The sequence below is a fragment of the Petaurus breviceps genome, unplaced genomic scaffold (genome assembly GCF_028583685.1).
Source record: "Petaurus breviceps papuanus isolate PSGF00001 unplaced genomic scaffold, PetGlider_PUasm1.0 37, whole genome shotgun sequence".
NCBI classification, from domain to species: Eukaryota; Metazoa; Chordata; class Mammalia; order Diprotodontia; family Petauridae; genus Petaurus; species Petaurus breviceps.
The window spans coordinates 28,801,618-28,823,051 of record NW_027186296.1 but is presented as its reverse complement, the minus strand read 5'-3'; the positions used below and the strand labels follow the sequence as shown (position 1 = coordinate 28,823,051).

The 21,434-nt window shown below is 33.6% G+C and overlaps 1 protein-coding gene across 1 annotated transcript in view; it reads left to right on the top strand.

Moving 5' to 3' along the window:
- Positions 1 to 21,434, top strand: part of ADAM10 (ADAM metallopeptidase domain 10) — a 173,211-nt gene that overhangs the window by 90,984 nt on the left and 60,793 nt on the right. The window contains exons 4-5 of the mRNA XM_069098152.1: positions 1,538 to 1,696; positions 18,297 to 18,397. Of these exons, the coding sequence (XP_068954253.1) occupies positions 1,538 to 1,696; positions 18,297 to 18,397 (260 nt within the window). The remainder of the gene's footprint in view (positions 1 to 1,537; positions 1,697 to 18,296; positions 18,398 to 21,434) is intronic.

Genomic DNA, 21,434 nt, shown 5'->3' with positions numbered 1-21,434 from the left:
ATTTTATCTTTACTCTTTTAAGTTGGTGGGCTAACAGTTTAATATCTTTTTCCTCCAAAGATCTCATCTGGTGAGAAAACTATACTCACCTAACACAATGTGGGTTGTTGTTAGGAATAAGAAATGATAATAACTGTCACTTTTAGATGAAAATATGTTGTACATATTACTAATGTATTTTCCTTTCAACTTTTATCCTATTTTTCATATGTTTAGAATTCACTTAGTATTATTGGTTTGCAGAAATTGTGAAAGGCCTGTAGAGACAGCATAGCTTGGTGGATATGAATAGTGTTGGATTTATCATCAAGAGTATTTGGATATGAATTCTGCCTCTCAGATGTTGTAGCTCATTTGTGGAATGGAGTTAATAATATCACTTACCTTACAGGGCTTTTGTGAGAATCAAAGGAGATAATGTATGTAAGAACTTTTTTAATCAGAAGAATTTAAAAATAAGTTTATAAACTAAAATAGAAAAAAGTTTTCACTTGTAATTTTTAAACTCTCATGTTAATAAAAAACTTGCATATTTTCTTCCATATTGTAAATGTTGAATGTTCTTTGAACTAAATTGTTATCTCATTTATACAATTGGAAAATAAATTTTTTTTCTTTTTTGTTTTTTGGAGGGCAATTGGGGTTAAGTGACTTGCCCAAAGTCACACGGCTAGTAAGTGTGTCAAGTGTCTGAGGCCGAATTTGAACTTGGGTCCTCCTGACTCCAGGGCCGGTGCTCTATTCACTGTTCCACCTAGCTGCCGCAGGAAAATATTCTTTCTAAAATATAGCTTAATAATTCTAAAGTTTTTATTTTAATTTTATATATCTTTATTCTTAATACTCAAGAATTGCTTATGGCACAGAGCCTTGGTGTAGTGTTATCAAAGCATTTCTTAAGTACATTTGAACAAAAGAAAGCTAGTAATAGCCAAAATCCAATCCAAAAAATCTTGAGTGGGAGTAGAGAAAGGCCTTTCTTAGGAAAATTATGTTATTTGTATTCTTTTAGTTATTTGATTTTGGGGTTGAACTTTACTGTTATAACTCTTACCAATCCATATGTTCTCCTACATTAAAATATACATGCTATTCGTAATTTAAATTTGTTCTGCTATCATCGTTATTGTCATTAATAAAGTAAGTTCTTGATACATGAATGAGAGCAGGAAGCAAGAAATGGGCAACCTGAATAGTACATTGATATCACTGAACTATTGAACGAATTGGTGGAAGGCCTCCATAGCCTCCTTGTTGGAGGATTTGTCAGAGAATGTGGATAATTGAACAGGATGCAGTTTAGAAGGATTGCAATCTGAGTTATTGGAGGGAATATACATATTGGTGAAGTCATAATTCTTTAAAATTATTAAATATGTAATGTTATATACCATAAATTTTGTTTTACAATATGTATTATTGATTAACATACCAAGAATTATGCCGACAGTTTGTTTTTATGTAAATTAAAAAAGGAATTTTTAAAGGAAAGACTATCTTGATGTGAGAATAGTTTAGTATGGTTTTTCTTTAATAGGTGAAGAAGGAACCTTAAGTCATGGGTCAGTTATTGATGGAAGATTTGAAGGATTCATCCAGACTCGTGGTGGCACATTTTATGTTGAACCAGCAGAGAGATATATTAAGGACCGAACTTTGCCATTTCACTCTGTCATTTATCATGAAGATGATATCAGTAAGTATTTTCTTACTATCAACTAACCTTAAGAAGAAATATTTTCCAGAATACAAAAAACTGGGCCATAGCATGGAGACTTTTTAGACAAATATAGTGTAAGCTCTTTTTTCCTTTTACAGCTGTTTATATTAATCAAACTACAAAATAGTTATTTTGAAGTTAGTTCTATATAATGATACTTTTTTATGTCAGTTTCTACCACACATATTTTACTGATTAGGCTATTAAGAAATTCTCTTTGAACTAAGAAATCTTGTATTACGGATTAGTTTTTCCAAGTTGACATCAGTTTAATAATCAGTCATTTTATGATGTTTTGTTTTATATGCATACTGTACTGATAGATCACTATTACCATTTTCATAAACAAAATACAGCATATGCAACTGTTAGTTCTTTGTACATGTTAAATATTTGTTGAGTTGAAATAAATTATTTTCTTTTCAAGCATAATTTTGAAGATTTCCTCTTTCTTATCTAATCTGAAATTCTTCTCAACTCTCAATACTCTGATTTGAAAGATCTGGGTTTGACTCTGGCTCTTCATATTTTTGTGATGTTGGGCAAATTACTTGATCTCTCTGGGCCTCAGTTTCTTCCTCATTTATAAAATGAGGGAATTGAATTATAAGGCCTCTGAGATCAGTTCTAGCTTTAAATCTGCAATCTCTTGTTGCACTTTAAGTGCAGAATTTAAGTCACGTATATTTTTGTACATATCTTATTTCTTCTCCTAGATTTTATATGAAGAAAGAAAATGTGACTCACTAATCTTTTTACCTACCACATTCTTGAGCACAGACCCTTGCATGAGTATTTGTTAAATCAGTCTTTTAAAATAAATATTTGTCATTTTTGTAATTTCTAAATATGCTAGTATTTTAGTACCTTGAAGTAATATTGTGCTCCCCTGTTTGATGAAGCTCCAATTAATAATGACCTGACAAGGTATTTAACCTAGAACATATTTTAAATGTTCAATTGGAAAAGAAGCAAATCTCTCCCTATTTTTCAGTATTTGTATCCTAAATTTAGTAGCTTTCAATAAAAATACTCAAATTAAAAAATACATAAAACACATGTTTTGAATTGTTAAAAAATATGTTTTTAGTTGTATTGAAAAGTGCTAATGGCCCATTTAATTTCTGTATCCCCTTCTAATCTCTTTAAAATCTTGTGTTTGTATTTTTTATGATTTTGGATTTTTAAAGCATAATTATCAGTGCATACCAGTTACTTCTTTGGTGTAACCTCATTTTCTATCAGGCAGTCAATAACATTTATTAAGCACATGATATGTGCAGGGCACTGTGCTAAGAGCTGTATTTCTTGTTATTTTTGATATATTATTGTATAGTAATACTTCATTACAATCAAATACTACAGTTTGTTTGGCTATTTTCAGTTGTTTGATGCATTAACAGTAATCTTTTTTCCCCTAAAAAGCTACTTTTAATTTTTTTTTTGTAGGCTAGATCTTGTCCAACTTCTCTTAACCTCCCCCTCACCCCCAAGATCCCTTCCCCAATCAATCACCAAGCATTTATTACATGTCTGCTATGTGTTATTAGACACTTTGCTACGTACTTTGGGTGCAAATACAGTGAATGAAATCTGCTCAAATTTCTAGTGTAGCACTGGAAGACAGTCTATACATATATAAGAATACACACAGTAAGTTCAAAGTAGTTAGAGAGGGAGGGCTCTAGCAGTTGAAGAATCAGGAAAACTTTGTGAAAAATTGTGTTTGAGCTGCATCTTGAAAGAGAATGATTCTCTGAGGCCTTAGATGAGAAGGGAGAACATTTTAGGCATGAAGCACTACTAGGACAAAAGCACAGAGACTAGAGGTGATGTACTTTGTCTGAGGTACAGAGAAAGGACAGTTTGATTGAATTGTAAAGTACAGGGAAGGGTAGAAATATATCCTATGAGACTGGAAAGATAGGTTGTGCCCAGGTTGTAAATGACTTTAAAAACCAAGTAGGAATTTTTATTTTATTCTCTTCTTGTGTTTTCTGTCTAGGGTTTCATATACTATTTATTAATGGGTTCAGAATACTTTTTTTTTCTAATTTTAAATTACTGAATGGTATGGTTTAGGTAGAAGGAGGAAAAAAAACATTGACCAAAGCAAATAGTTGGTTCATCGTTAGCTATACAAATGTTCATGATGTCAGCTTCTTACTATACATGTATAGACAAATATAAACCATGCATCAGATTTATTTTGCTGTGAACTTAATAGGGAATATTGAAAGTATGCTGGATGTAAGAACTTATTGGCTTTAAAGCCAACTTATTTTTAAAAGGACTAAATAATCTTAGTAATTACAATTATATATTTTAGTCAAATGGGTACCAACTCTTTTCTTCTATAATGTATGATTACCAATCGTGGATTTGCTAAAAATCCAAACAAGTGAAGATCATAGCAGTGGTCATTTCTCATAAAGATAACTTTTTTCATGTTGTGGTTTTTCTTGTATTCCATTCCTGCTCCAACCTCCTATACCCAGAATTTGCTAAATATGTCACATTTAAAGTTTTCTTTCTTTTTCATATTTCTTGGATATTTTGCAGTATTTTTCACAGTATTTAACTTTTTCCACCTTTATATATTTTTCTTTGGTTAAGCAGGGAATGTTTTGTTTTTTGGTGGTCCCTGATCTTTTCTTTTTAAAGTATTGGAATACCAGTGACCCTGTTAACTATTTCTGGAAAATTTTTATTTTGTTAAGCTTGCAGTAAAGGTATAGCTTCTTGAAATTGTTTAGAAGTTTTGAAATCTCCTTGAGTCAATTTGAGTAGGGACTGACATGGTCATCTATGCACTTGAGCAAAATTGGCAACTATGTGGAAGATGGGTTGGACAGAGGAGACTTCAGTTAGGGAGACTGATGAGGAGGTAGGCTGTTTCAGTAATCTGAAGTGTGAAGTGATGAGAGCCTGAAATAAGGTGGTAGCTGTGTGAATCCCATTGATAATTTGATTGCTATACTATTAAAAAGGGAAGCTAGATTGTTCAGTGTATAGAATTCTGGACCTGAAACCAGGAAGACTCATCTTCTTGAGTTCAAATCTTGTCTTAGACTTCTGCTAGTTGTATGACCCTGGGCAAGTTACTTAATCCTGTTTGCCTCAATTTCCTCATCTGTGAAATGAACTGGAGAAGGAAATGGCAAACCACTTCAATATCTTTGCCAAGAATACCCCAAATGGGGTCAGAGTTGAACATACTGAAATGAACAAAATAGCATTTAAAAACATAAATGATCTTTGGAAATATTGTCATTTTTTTAAATTGTATTTTCTTGGCACAGCTGTGAACACTAAGTATTCCTCCAGATATTTAAATTTTTCATTTCTCTAAGAACTTTGTAGTTGATTCTATACAAGTCTTTATATACTTTGATAGATTGATCTTCAGATGTTTTATGCATTTTGTAGATTTTTGGAATGGAATTTCCCTTCCTATTATTACCTCTTAGATTTTGTTATAATAGAAATGCAATTGATTTTTAAAATTTTAGTTTTATTTTTGGTTCTACATTCCTTCTCTCCCCCACCTATTGGAAAGGCAAGAAATACTATATGCATTATTATATATACAGCCATGTAAAACATTTCCACATTAGCCACACTATGTTCCTGAAAAGTAAAACAAGAAAATGAAAAAAAAAAAGCTTTAATCTATACTCTTCAGTCCATTAATTCTATATATGGAGGTAGATAGCATTATATATCATGAGTTCTTTGGAATTATGGTAAATTATTGTATTGATTAGAGTTACTAAGTCTTTTACAGGTGATATTCCTTACAATATTAACGTTGTTGTATAGGTTGTTTGCCTGGAACTGCTTATTTCACTTTGCATCATCTAATTCTTCCTACATTTTTCCAGAAATCATCACTTTAATCATTTTTTATAGCACAGAAGTATTACATTGCATTCATATACCATAACTTGTTCAGCTGTTCCCCAGTTGATCAGCATCCTCATAGTTTCCAGTTCTTTGCTACCACAAAAAGAGCTACTAAACATAATTTTGCAAGAGTTCCTTTTCATTTATCTCTTTGGTGCATAAACCTAATAGCAGTATTTCTGGACCAAAAGGTATGCAAAGTTTTATACGCCTTTGGGCATTGTTTCAAATTGTTCTTCAAAATCATTGGACTAATTCACAGTTCCACTAGCAGAATATTAATGTACCTATTTTCCCACGTTCCCTCTAGCATTTGTCATTTTCCATAGACAATGCTAAATCCTAACTCAGGAAGCCAATGAAAAGAAAGACAAACTCTGAAAAGTGGACACAACCATATCTACTGAATTGAAGTGCTGGTATAGTAGATTTCAACTCAGTGTCTATCTGCCTGCAGCATCTGTCTATTTGCTATATACTTTTTGTGTGTGTGTGCCTTTTGGAGGAGGGGGAAGGCAGAGCAATTGGGTTAAGTGACTTGCCCACGGTCACACGGCTAGTAAGTGTTAAGTGTCTGAGACTAGGTTTGAACTCATGTCCTCCTGACTTCAGGGCCAGTGCTTTATTCACTGCGCCACCTAGCCGCCCTTTGCAATATACTTTTGAAGCATTTTAATTTATATTACCTTACTGGGTCCTACATAAACTAATATTTAGCACACACTGTGTATAATTAGATCCCTGATTAATGAGAGGCATCTTGGTGTAGGGAAAATGAACTTGAAGTTAGTAAGACAAGAGTGGAGGTTCTTCCTCAGACAATTAATAACACTTTCAACCTTATCTTCCTGTAATGTGAAGTGGGGATAATAGTATCTGCCTCCATTGGTTATGGTGAGTATAAAATGAGATAACATTCAAATGCTTAAAGCCCTGTATAAATCCTAGTTGCTATTAGTAGTAATATAATAACAGTAATAATAAAATAGTTAACTCCCATGGTGAACAGGTAATCTAGGATGAATTCCTCCGCAGCTATGACCTTCTTCTTTAGAGTTCCTAACATGCAAGCTTCCTCTTCCCAGTTGGGTCAATAATAAATTCACAAGTCAGCTAAACAAAGTGGCATCCTGTCCTTGATTCTTCTACTTAACTACAGTGCTTTGGGCAGCAGGAGTTTAATTTTTTTTTTTTTTTGCTTTTTGGAGGCAGTTGGGGTTAAGTGACTTGCCCAAGGTCACATGGCTAGTTTTTGTGTTAAGTGTCTGAGGCTGGATTTGAACTCAGGTCCTCCTGACTCCAGGGCCAGTGCTCTATTCACTGCACCACCTAGCCGCCCCAGCAGAACTTCAATCTTGATCTAAATGAGCGTCTGAATTGTGATTAACGTTATCCATTAGTAGCTGATGTTATTATATTTATTATTTATAAATTCTTTTCTAGTAATATAGTTAACATAAAAACTAGAAAATATGTAGAATGGGAAACTATAAGAAAGGGAGTGGATATGAGACCAACCTTTGTTTTAAGTAGGCTGAACATTCTACACTCATGACTCATTCTTTATGAAAGAATATGCTGTTTGGCCTTTTCAGGGAATCTACAAGGCATGGAATGATTTAGCATCTCAATGAGGTCTTATTCATTAATTAAACAAAAGCCTTTTTTGTAAAGAAGAATTATATTGTCAGTATTTTGGAGGGAAAATATCATTGTCTCTTTTTACAGTGAATATAGTAACTAGTGAAAATGAACTCTTTAGTGAACTTGAGAGTATATATTGATTTATGGGCAGTTTTCTAGTTCAAGAAATTTTATATCAGTGACGTAGTTTGGCAAATACACATGTGTTGGTCCTTAGATTTGTTTTGGAAATTCTTTCTACAATTAGTGTCAGGCTTTCAGAATAAATCTTAGCCTTTGATAAGAATGTGATAAATAAGTAAATACAAAATTCAGGTGATCAACATTGCATGATTTCTTATGAGCTGTTTTTCATCTAGCACATGTACTGTAGTATGTTGTACATTTTGGGGAACAGTTAAATATGTAATGATGTCTTTTTATTTTAATGGAAAAGAAAGTCTGAATTTTCTGTGTTCAAGTGAAGAAAAGACTGGAGTTTTAAAACCATCTTTGAGTTTGAAATAGTAAATGAGAATTATTTTATATTCTTTTTTTTGGCAGATAGATGGTGTGGTTTAGTGTTAAGTTTCTCATTTATTCCCCCTACCCCCCTTCCTGAGTAATGCTGTTTATTATTTACTCTTATTTGATAAAATTGAACAGTGAACTGGTTATTTAAGTTCATTTTGTTTAATGTTTCCTTAACCAGTGCCATTTAGAATAACATCTGTGGTTGTGTATTATAACCAAACTCTGCTGTGACATGGTTTTGCTAATTGTTTAATCATGATTATTCCCATGGATTTAACTACTGTTTTGGTTAACATCCATGTTTTTCTGGAACTACTTAATATAAGGGAGGATATATCATTATCCTTTTTAAAAAAATTTAATTAATTTTTTGTTGAGTTTTAAGTGCCAAGCTGTCTCACTCCATCCCTACCCCAAACAAGAGACCACCATTTTACAAATACATGCACGCATGTGCATATGTGTGTATAAAGAATAAAGTGTTATTCTTTATATATTATAGTATATATCATATAAAGAATAAAGTATAATATAAAGTATAAAACCATACTGTGTATACTTCTGTTTATCAGTTCTTTTTTTAAAAAATTTATCTATTTTTAGTTTTCAGCATTCATTTCCACAAGATTTGGATGAGAATTTTTTTCTCTCCCTGTCTTTCCCCTACCCCCACCCCAAAGTAGCAAGCCTACAGAATACTCCTTCCCTTAATCTGTTCTCTCTTAAATCCTTCCCTTTCCCCCCCTAACTTTCTAGTAGGGCAAGGTGGGTTTCTATACCCTAGTAGCTGTATATCTTATTTCTCAATTGCATGTAAAAAAAACCCAAATTTTTAAATTTGTTTTTAAAACTACTGAGTTCCAGATTTTTTTCCCTTCTTCCCTCCTTACCCACCCACAACTCCATATAGATTGTACATGTGTAGTTACCCACAGCATTTCCATAGTAGTTATGTTTTGAAAGACTATATTTCCCTCCATCCTATCCCGCCCCCCACTTAATCTGTTTTCTCCTTTGACCCTATCCCTTTTACAAAATGTTTACTTCTATTTTCTCCCCTAATTTCTTCTCCTTTCTATCCTCCCCCATCTTATCCCCTACCCCCCTATTTTCCTGTAGGGTAAAATATCCTATTGAGTGTGTATGTTATTCCTTCCTTAGGCCAAATTCAATGAGAATCAGGTTGTCCCATTCCCTTTCACCTTCCTGCTCTTCCCTTCCATTGTAACAGTTTTCTCTTGCGTGTTTTATATGAGGTAATTTACACTAATCTATTGCTCCCTTTCTTCTCCCAATAAATTCCTCTCTGACATCTTAATTTTATTTTTAAGATATCATTAAAGGTAATTTTTTAACACTGGAAAATATTTAGTGACATCCTACATTGCGGTTTTATTATTTGAGGGAAAACAAATGAAAAGCAATCATATTCTAATAATTTATTTTTTTCTTTTTATTCCTAGTTAGACATAAATTTGTCATTGATTTACTTTTTGACTTCATATTTGTGTACTAAAGAGAAGAGATGTATGATTGTTGAGTGCAAGGTTATCACTATTATTATTTGCTTACATTGATTTTGTTAAATGTAGTACAGATGCAGTTTAAATAGTTGAAGATGGTATCTTTTCTTTGAGATATATTTAGTGGTTGCTTTTCTGAATCTGTCCTCACATAAGTACATAACAAAAATTTTTATGTCTTTTGAATGATCAAAATTACTAATTGCTTGCATTGTAGTATTGTAAACAAAAACTTACCAACCAATGAAATTTTTTCATGAATTTATTATTTAAAATGCATAAGTCAAATCAACACGCTTTTATTATGTGCCTACCATATGCCAGGCACTGGGCTGAGTGCTGGGTATAAGAAGAAAGGCAAAAATAATTGCTGTTGTCAAAGTACTCACAATTAAGGACAGCAGACAACTATGTACAAACAAGATAGATACAAGATAAATGAGAGATAGTTTCAGACAATTTCACTTCCTGAAAGATCTAAAGAACCTCTTGGTCCTCCATTAAATAGTAGGCTCATGCTAATGAGCTTCGTTTTGTAACAAGATTGATATCTATCAGCCTGGTGTAAACCTGGCAATAGGAAAAGCTACTTCTGAGAAATATATTGAAAATTATAATAGTTCTTGTGCTTTAAGCCTTGTAAAATGTTGAATGTGGGTGTTGCAGAATCCCACAAACTACTATCTTTAGTTGAAAGATATGCTTGTACTCAAATACTTTTGAATGTCAACCTTTCTCCTTCACTACACAGCTAAAATTTTTTTGTCAGAAGTTTTTGTGCTTGATTGAGCACTATCATTTAAACAAGACCTTTTCTGAGAACCTCAGTTGTTGCTTCCCTGCAAATTATATTTGTATTTTTGTATTTACTCATCTGTGTACGTTTTGTTCTCCTTTAGGTCAGGGATTGCTTCATATTTGTATCCCAAGGCCTGGCATATAGTAAGTGCTTAATAAATGCCTGCTTATAGTTTGGTTGATTAATTATTGCCACTTTTTTTTTTTCCTTTTTGGAGGGGCAGTTTGGGTTAAGTGATTTGCCCAAGGTCACACAGCTAGTTTTTTGTGTTAAGTGTCTGAGGGCGTATTTGAACTCAGGTCCTCCTGACTCCAGGGCTGGTGCTCTATTCACTTTCCACCTAGCCTCCCCCATGGCCACTTCTTTCAACTGATCTGCATATGGCAGGAACTTAGAGGAGGATAATTTCAGAGGGTAGAGTCATTTAGACTTGTGAGTTTGTTAAAATGACCCTGATCTGAGTGGGCATTGACTAGATTGAAATTTAAGAGGAAGGAACATAGAATGATACTGCAACAAAAGACCTCTTCAGATTATAAAAATGGGAGCAACTAAAGAATTTAGGGACACGTGTGCTATTTTTGTTCAATTTCAGTTACACGTTTAAGAAGAGAAAGTAGGATATGAATAGTTAACATTTGGCTAAGAAGATGTTATTAGAGAATAGAACTTGACTTTCCTTGTCAATTGTTAAATTTGTAGGAATGATGAACCCTGACCAGGGAAAGAATACATATGATGAGGGCCAAAATGAATGTGCTTGCCTGGAGCATTACTGATCTGATTAAGAAGGCTCTAAACTAAAAAGGGAGCCTCATAAACTTAGAGATTATGTGTTGTTGTTTTTTTTTTCCCAGCGTGGTAATAGACCAACATTCTTTCTTCCAATATTGGTTTTCTTGTTTTAGGTTTCAGCTTTGACTATTTGTTTTTAACAAGGTGAATCTTTAGGGTTCTTTTAATGTGTATTTCTCTCAGATTCCTCTTCTTGGCCACCCTACAGAGTTTTAAATAGTTTTGAACATCCTTAGAATTTGTCTTGCTTAGGACTCTCCCTTCTTCTACTCTCACTAATTCTCCCTTCTTTTTTGTCCTTTTTCCTTTATATTTCCTTATTGAGTGAGATGTATTTTTATACTCAGCAGTGTTTGTGTATATTCTTCCCTCCTTTTAACAGTTCAGATTTTGATTTAGGTTTAAATGTCAGCTGTTCACCTCCCTCCCTCACCCCAACTTCAACCCCTTTTCTATGTTGTCTAGATATGTACTTGTGCAACCTGATGATGTGAGACAAGAGGTCCCTAACCTTCCTTTCCCTTACTCCTGAGTGTTTTTCCTCTGTCTTTTTCTAGTCTTCCTTTAAGATCATTATGACATAAGAGAACCACTCATAGGCTTTGTTTAATTAGATTACCTTTATGACCTCTGATGATTATAGAGTTCAATGGGAACATAGGCACCATCTCCCACATGACTGTTTATTCATATTTACTTTTTTTTTTTAAATTTTTTAGCAATTGGGGTTAAGTAACTTGCTCAAGATTACACGGCCAGTTATTTCTGGGTGTGGTGCTGAGTGTCTGAGCCTGGGATTCGATCTCCAGGTCTTCTCAACACTGGAGCCGGTGCTCTTACTTGCTGTGCTACCTGGCCGCCCCTATTCATATTTACTTTTTTATTGTTCTCTTCACTCTTATGTTTGAACTCCAGAGTTCCTTTGTAACTCTGACCTTTTCATCGGAGGTAATTGGAAATTTTCTATTTCCTTAAAGATTTTTTTTCTCCACCTGTAGCGTTGTACTCAGTTTTACTTGGTAAGTTATTCTTGGCTGGTAAGCCTGTTGTCCTTGGCCTTCTGGATCATCTTATTGTAAGTTCTCTATTCCTTTATGGTGATGGTTGCTAAAATATAATTCTGCCTGTTACTCCTCAGTGCTTGAATTCTTTCTTTCAGACAGTTCTTAGTATTTTATCTTTGATGTGAAAGTTCTAGGTTTTTGGCTATAGTGTTTCTGAAAATTTTCATTTTGAGGGTTTTTTTGTTTTGTTTTATTTTTTAAAGGAAATGACCAGTGAATTCTTTCTGTTTCCACTTTGCTTTCTGGTTCTAAGAGTTTAAGATATCTTGGCTCTTATTTTGGTTGTGGTGTTGAGGTAATATTTTTGAGGTTAGTTTTTGATTTGATAAAGCTTTGATTTCTTTGTTTTTTTTATTCAGTCTTTTGACTTTTTAAAAGAAATTATTTCTTGTTGACACCTGTTTGGTTGTTTTAATTTTCAGGAACGTTTTTTGGGCAAGGTTTTGTACCTCTTGTTCCAAACTATTAATTCTATATCCAATTTTCTTCCATAGTTTTCATATCTCTTCTAATTTTTTTCTTGTAGTGCTCTCATTTCATTGACAAAAACATTTAAAAACTTAAAAAATTTTTTTTTCGCCTCATGTGTTCTAAGAATTCTAGTTAAATTTAGGTCCATGTTGTGCTTTTCTTTGAGGCTTGGTTTGTAGATATTTTGGCCTTATTCTCTTCTGGATTTGGTGGTTATGAATATGCCAGCATAAGTCTGAATGACAAAATGTAACAGACTCTCCACATGGAAGCCACAGCCAAAACATTGATTCAAACACCAGAAAGCCAGATCCATCATAGCAACAAAGAAATTTATACACAATAACAATGCAGTGGTCACTGCCATCCCTAAGTCTTCCCCCTGCTAGGGCCTTCCCACAGAGGAACACTCAGCTTGCTGCCTCCTTTCTCTCTCTTCCTCAGCTCTAACTGTTCTGATAAACTTTCTGTCCCAACCATTCAGCAGGCTCCTCCCACCACAGGCTTCATGTGACACAGGCTGAAAGCAGGTCACATAGACCTATTAATGGGCAAGAAAGATCTTTGTGTTCCATTAACAATACATTCGGCCCCAAGATCTTTTGTGTCCATTATGTAAGTCAATGGGAGGTTAGGGGCAACTGGTATCAACAGAACTTCAACAGTGTCACAGGGATAGCACAAAATAAATACATAAAACAATATTTTGGGGTGGGCACTTGAGCACAAGTACCCCATCCTTCCCCCTTCAATGAATGGGACCCCAAATCCCGTGGGTTTAGGGGCAAAAACCTTTTCTTCTATAGCTAATTCCTGCTGAGATTGGATGTAGAGCTGTCCCTGCCCTGAGAGGTCCTATTTGAGGGGTTAGTTCTTTAGCCAGCATCTAGAGCTTGGTTGATGCCAGGTCCAGGGATGGCCACAGTGTTATTTAGGGGGTGACTTACGGTTTAAGCTATCAGGCATCTGCAGGTGGAGGGTACTAAGCCTGCAAGAAACAAATTTAACAAACAAGCTTAACAGAGAAAAAGCCAAAAAGAAACAAGAAAACAATAAGCAGAAGCAGGGTAGAAATAGGGTCAGCTGTGCTTCTGCAGTTCATGAACCTACTATCATAGTCTTATTCATGGTAAAATATATGAGTTAGGGGCAAAATTTGGTAATAATCTCCCAAATAAACAACAGTTATGGTGTTCTCTTTCCCGCTTGCTATAATCTCTGCAGCCTTTGGAACATTGTTTGGTTTCTGTTTTACCCATATTTTAACTCCTAATTTTTTTCTGTCAGTAGAAGCAAACCCTTCAGTTCCTCTGATAGTTATTTCAGAAGAAGGGTCAATTTTCACAAGGGGTGTTGTTTCACAAGGAATAATAATCACTTAAACTATTCTATCATTTTTACAAAACTATAGGTTCTTCACCCAAATTTTGGAATGCCACAATAATTTCTTCTTGATAATTAGAATCTATTACTCCAGCTAATACATGTATTCCTTGAGCTGCCAACCCTGATTTAAGTAATATCTGTCCAAAATATTTTTTAGGGATTCTCATACATATTCCAATAGAGATTTGTCTTACTTCTTTTCTGTCCAACCAAAAGTCCTGTAAACAATGTAAATCATATCCTACTGAACTAGGTGCTTTTGGATGCGGCACTGGGACATCTTGCTTCACAGTCCAATACTCAATATTTGGGATCTTACGTGTTTGCTTTTTTCCAATTTGCAGATTTGGGGTCATCATTCTGGCTAGATGATATACTTTCTTTTATCTGAGCTGGGGCCTGACCAGTTTCCTATTCTCCCTGAAGGTGTGATGAACTTGAATACAATGTTTCAGGAGGATCTGTAAGGGCAGTTCTTACTTCCCTAGCAACTCTCCCTCTTCACCCTTACTTTCTTGTAGGGTTAGATAGATTTTCATAAGTATGGTATAAAAGTACCTAAACTCATGAAGTTATACTTAAAAGACCATAGTTGCTGACATTAAGATAATTAAAATTGCTTTTTACCAAATCCATTGACAATTTAAAATCTTCATTCTCATTGATCTCTTGATAGCATTTGATGCTAAGCCCTTTCCCTTCTCTCTCCTCTCTTTTCTCCTTCTTCCCTTCCTTTTCTCTCAACACATACATACTGGTCTCTTTTGATTTTTGAGTTTTGTATATGATTGCTGTTTATATAATATTAAGCCACTTTTCTCAGTATATTTTATATAGTTCATTAGTTGGAAAACCATTTATTCTTCCAAAATCTATCCTGCTCTCAATAGAGCAGTAAACAATTCTTTTCTTGCCCTTATATGTATACTGGGTCCTCTGCTGTCTCTTTCTTTTTTATACTGTCTTTGTAATTGCATCCTTGGTTTTGGTGATCTCAGTGCTAATCATTTCATATCTGTATATCTGATTTCCTTTCTGGTGTTCAGGTCTCATTTTACACTGCTTGCAGAATATTTATTCCTGTATGAATGCCTACATTCATCACTACAAACTCATTTTATACCAAACAGAACTAATTATCTTAACCCTAACACCTTTCCTTTATAACTTCTGTTTCTGTTGATGGCCTCATCATCTTTTTGGCAAACAAAGCTCAAAACCTCCAAATCATCATTGAACCTCCATTCTCCCTTACTTTCTGCATCCACTCAGTTACTAGGTCTTGTCACTGCTGTTTCTTTCTCATCTCTTAATTTTTCCCTTCCTCTCTACTCCCTCTCCTCTACCATCCTTGATTAGGACCTTATGACTAACAGCGTAGACTATTATAATAAACTCTAAATGATCTCTTGTCCAGACTCTTCCTCTTCTTAATTGTTCTTAACATCATTGCCAGAATAATCTTCATTAGTCATAATTCTGATTACATCATTACTTGCTTTAAAAAAATCTTTCAGCCCCCACTTTTCACTGAATAAAATATAAGATTTCCTAGTTTGACATTCAGAGGTCTTTAAAATCTTGGACCAGTCCATCTTTTCAGCCTTTTCTGATTTTTGATATTATTCCAGTCAAAGTAGACTACTTGCCACTCCCCAATTTTTGTCATGCCCTTTTCCTGTATGTTTTTTGAATTTTGTCCTGTGTTCCTGGAATAATAGTCCCCTTTCCAAATCTCTGTCTATTTAAATTCTTCTCTTTAAAGTCCAGTTCAGGTTCCAGGAGTCCAGTTCTAGTCCTGGCTCCAAATGATCTCATCCTTTCATCTTCTCTTCAATTATTTTCTAAATTGTATTCTCTCTATACTTCTTTACTACATTTTAAGCTCCTCGAGGCCTGGTATTACATATTTATTTGTGGTTCAGAACCTAGCTTGACAATAATTTATATAAAAATTTGAGTTGAATTGATAGCAGAGATATAGAGATAAGCATGGTTGAATGTTTCTTGTGTTAAGTATCCATATGTTTTGCAAATGACTATTAAAAGAAAACTTAAAGTTCTAAAAAAGGATCTCTTTCAGGAGATAACTTTCTAAGAAAGCTTATATAAGTTGACTTTTATTAAATTTTATTTTTCTTTAGTTATCTGGCATTTATTTTTTTCTCTCCACCTCTTCTGCCTCCTTCTCTCCTCTCCAAGGGGAAAATAAAACCCTTGTAACAAATAAGTATCGTTGAGCAAAACAAACCCTCCTATTGGCTGTATCTGTATTTTATTCTGTGTTGTACCATAACCTCTCTGTCGGAAGATGGGTAGCATTCATTGGTCAGAGTTCTTACATCTTTCTTATTCTTCTAGCTTTTGCTTATTTCATTCTGCATTAATCCATACCAGTCTTTCTATATTTCTCTGAAACTTTCTTAATTTCTTGAAGCACAGTAGTATTCCATTACATTCATATACCATATAATCATTCCCAAATTGGTCAACACTCCCTTAAGGTTTCCAGTTCTTTGCTCCCAGAAAAAGACCTGCTATAAATATTTTTGTGTTATGGCTTGTCCTTTATTTTTGATCTTCTGGGGTAAAGGACTAATTGTTGCTAGGTCAACAAGTTATATATAGTTTAAGTAACTTCTTGGAACTGGTTTCAAATTGTTTCTAGAATGCCTGGATGATTTCATAGGTCTACCAACAGTATATCATTGTTCTTATTTTTCCTGCTACCCTTCCCACTTTTGTCATTTTTCTTAATTTTGTCAGTCTGATTTTGAGTATTTTTCATATGGCTTAATTTACTAGTTTAAAAAAAAGTATGTTTTCATTTTGGGATAGAAATGAAATGTTAGCTTAATCACTAAGAAGTAGACTCAATAGGAAGCCATAAAATTATTTGTATCTATGATTACTTGATACAAATCAAGAAACTTTTTTATAATGCTTAACTCTTTTCATGAACATTGGCTCTTGTGGCCCTGTGAGGTGGGTAGGACAGTTTTTCTTATCATTTTAGATAAAGAAAGTGACACTTTAAGAGGGGAAAAGAAAAAAAGTTAATAAGTAATAAACAAAAAATTGTGACAGTAAAGGTTTTCAGTGAGTATACTTAAAAAGTGGCAAAGGTTGATGACATTCTAAGTTTTGTGTTATTTTAATGACTGCCTTCTCTTTATGGAAGTTTTCATGGAATTGCAGTTAAGAAGTAGATAAGTCAAGGGAAAGTAGGGATAAGGAATATTGTTTCATCTAGAAATGTGAAGAAAAGAAATTTAATAAATCTGCCAATGAATGTAGTAGTAGTTCTACATTGCATTTCATTCCAGAATTGTAAAAATGTAATTTTTTGTTAAATTTTATTACAATTATGGCAAATAAAAGATTATTATGTATACATATTCAGTTTGAGTAAATTTGAAAAAATTGTGTTAATCATTCTATTTATATATTGAAATTTTCCAATGTGGTCATTGGAATTCAATGAAAACAGTAGCCTGTAATATAGGCATGCCTTGGAGATAATGTGGGTTTGGTTCTAGACTACCACAATAAATTGAGTATTGCAATAAAGCAAGACACATGATTTTTTTTGTTTTCCAGTGCACATAAACATTTTGTTTATACTATAAAGTGTGTATTTGTATTATGTCTAAAAAATGCACTTTATAGCTAAAAATTGCTAAACACCATCAGAGCCTTCAGTAAGTCATAATTTTTTTTTCTTTTTTTGCTGGTAGAGAGTTTTGTGTTTATGTTGATGGCTGCTGACTGATCAGGATGGTGATTACTGCAAGTTGAAGTGGCTGTGACAGTTTCTTAAAATAAAACAGCAATAAAGTTTGCCACATGAGTTGACTACCCCTTTTACTTGAGCACTTAGAGGTCATTGTAGGGTTGTTATTTGGCCTAATTTCAGTACTGTTGTGTCTCGGGTAATAGAAAGAGAGAGAGAGAGATGGGGAATGGCTAGTTGATGGAGTAGTCAGAATATAACCCATTATTGAATAAGATTGCTGTCTTATATGGGGACAGTTCACAGTGCCCCAAAACAATTATAATAGTGACCTCAAAGATTGCTGATCACAGATAACCATAAGAGATATAATTATAGTGAAAAAGTTAGAAATATTCCAACAGTTACCAAAATGTGACCCAGATATGATGTCAGTAAATACTGTTGGAAAAATTGCGCCAATAGACTTGTTTGAGTTAGGGCTGTTTGACTTATAAAAATCACAATATCTGTGAAGCACAATAAAGTAAGGTATGCCTGTATCTGTTCATCAGAAAAAAAAATAAATTCAGAACAAACTAAAATGGCAATTTTACATTCTCAAGTTATCCTCAAGTTATGTAGCAGGCACTACATAACATTTATTATATTTTACTATTCTAGCTTGTTATCTCAGTTTCATTGTGTGTAAATGTCCAGAACCATCATATAATATAGTGACATTTTTTTTCCTACATTTTAGAATATCCCCATAAGTATGGCCCACAGGGAGGCTGTGCAGATCATTCAGTATTCGAAAGAATGAGGAAGTACCAGATGACTGGTGTAGAGGAAAACACACAGGTATGAAATTTATTATTGGACCTTATAGAAGTAGAAATATGTAAATATATTTTTCTGCATTTTGAAATTAAGTGTTACATATTTTCTGAAAGATTTGTATGCTGTTAAAATTATTGCATGAGAACATGTATAGAGTTTTATCGAGCTCTTTGTGTATAACAATCCTATGAGGGAGTTGGGTCCAGGGTTATAATTTCATTTTATGATTTTGTTCTTCTGAAGACTAGAGAAATAAAATGTGATTTTTCCAAGATCACATGACCAATAAGTGATACTTAAGTTTTTAACTCATAGCTCCAAGCCCAGTTATCTTTCTACTGCATGCATTGTGTTTCTGTGTTAAATATTTTACTTATCTTTTTTTTTTTTTTTTTTTTTTTTGCTTTTTGGAGGACAATTGGGGTTAAGTAACTTGCCCAAGGTTACACGGCTAGTTTTTTTGTGTGGGTGTTAAGTGTCTGAGGCCAGAACTGAACTCGGGTTCTCCTGATTCTGGGCCAGTGCTTTACTTACTGTGCCACCTAGCTGCCCCAACTTATTATCTTTTTAAAATCATCATTTTTTTCAACTTTTGACTGTTATTTCTTGAGCATTCTTTATTCACGTGTACCAGATTTGTAAGTTTAGCAATAGCAAAATGAGAAATATAATCCAGAAATAGGGTTGCCTTTTCTTTTTTTGTGTACAGAGTTGATGTACCACTTATATAGGGCATGATGATGAACTCAAAATCTTTTTGTCCCAAGAAATTTTTTTACTGGCAAACTTGCTTTGCTTGCCAACATTTATAAAACCATTACATATTTTATACAAAGGGAGCATTGATTAGAATTAGCTACTTTATGAGACTTTCATTACTGTCTCTTATATTCAGATGATGACATCATTTAGTTACTAATATTCTTCACTTTAATGTGAAATAAAACTCAGTTTCAAGTTTTTTTTCTTGAAAGCAAAAAGTAATGTTTCAGTGGCTCTTTTGGTTCAGAAAGCAGAAGGAATTTTCGTTTCTACTAAGCAAAAAACAACAGCTTCTTGAAGTATATGATGCCTTCATGTAGTGATTCTCAACTTTTTAAGTAGGAGCATCATTTTCATGTTGAAATTAATGTACCTTTACCCCATGATGACAATAGTTGTACTTTTGAAAATCTGTTGAGAGGCTCCATAATTACAGAACTTTATCATAGAAATAAGGCTTTTAAGGGCATCTATAAATATCTAAAAATAGTCCTATATTTATATCAATAATCTGGAAAATTTATACATGCTTACTTAATATATTGAATCTTAGACTCATAAATTCCTTATTGGTAGCATATTCCTTTTACATTGGATTTCATTCTGTAAGATGGGAACCAGTACTTTTAATGCATGAAAGAATGTGGTTGAAAAAGTGAACTCTGTATATCACAAATAGTTATAATTCAAATATTTCTTAAAGTAATATTTTGTAAACTTTAATACAAGAACTGATTGATATATTTTGACAGTTTTAGCCCTTTTTGTTTGCAGATGAAACTAAAAGCAAAAGGTAGCATAAAAGGGATACAATGACAGATTAAAATTTCTAGCAGACCTTGAATTGCTATTTTTAAATAATATTCAGCATGGAATGGGTCTGGAACCCCCCACCACCCCATCCAATTGCAATTTTTCCTTGCCCAGAAATTTTTGCCAATGGAATAACATGTGAAAAACCCTTCACTTATAGAAAAATTGTCAGATTTGGAATGTTTTGCATATTGTAGGCTCTTATTGTCAAGGTTGGATTAAAATTGAATTTCATTTGATGGAACACGTTTTCCTTAGTAAATTTCATTCATGATCATGTGTTTGTTATTTTTTTTTTTAAAGCAGTTGGGGTTAAGTAACTTGCTCAAGGTTACACAGCCAGTTATTTCTGGGTGTGGTGCTAAGTATCTGAGCCTGGATTCGATCCCCAGGTCATCCTGACACTGGGGCCGGTGCTCTTACTTGCTGTGCTACCTGGCTGCCCCAATGTGTTTGTTACTTCTGTGCAGTTGATGCAGTATTATTAATAGTTAAATAAAAATTAGTTGACATTCATATATAATTTTAAGGTTTAAAAAGTGCTATATGTTAGTTTTGAATTATCAGTTTATCTGCATTGAATTTGTTAAAGTCCCTCAAAAATTAGACTTTTGAACTTTTAAAATTTTGATTAGATGTGAAGTGAATTCACACTCCATTCTAAACAGTTATTTTGACTTATTTGAGTTCAATTCTTATAGCATTTGTCACTGTGGCATATTGTTCTAGATAAAGTAGAATATGTTTAAGAATGTCTATTTCTGTACCAAAGAGCTAGAAAAAATAATAATTCATATGGTACAATAATAGCTCAGTTATCTCAAAAAGTAATTATGGAAAAATTTGATAGGAGAGGTCTATGAGTACTACATTTTGGACTACTACAGAAGAGCAATCCTTAAAATACTTTGGTACTGGTTTTTTTTTTTTTTTAAATAAATGTATTTATTTACTTTTAGTTTACATTCACTTCCACAATGCCTTGAGTTCCAAATTTCCCCCCCTATACCCACATGGCAGCATGCAATCCAATATAGGTTTTACAGATATTTTGTATTAAACATTAGTCAAGTGGTAACGAAGCGTTATAACCATAACCAGTGGAGTAAACAGTGAGAGAAATGGAACAGAACAAAACAAAACAAAGCGCAAAAGAGACAGAGCAAGTAGTTTGCATGTCTGTATTCAGATTCTATACTTTTCTCTGGATGTGATAGCCCTTTCCATCATGAGTCTTTTAGAGTTGTCTTCTAACCTTCCATTGCTGAGAGGAGCCCAGTCTATCAAAGTTAGTTGTCACAGATAGGATATGTCTGTAATTGTGTACAAATCAGTTTATATAAGTCTCTCCAAGTTATTATGAAGTCTGTCTGCTCCTCATGTCTTATAGCACAATAGTATTCCTTTACATTCATATACCACAACTTGTTTAGCCATTCCCCAATTGATTGACATCCCCTTGATTTCCAATTCTTTGCCACCA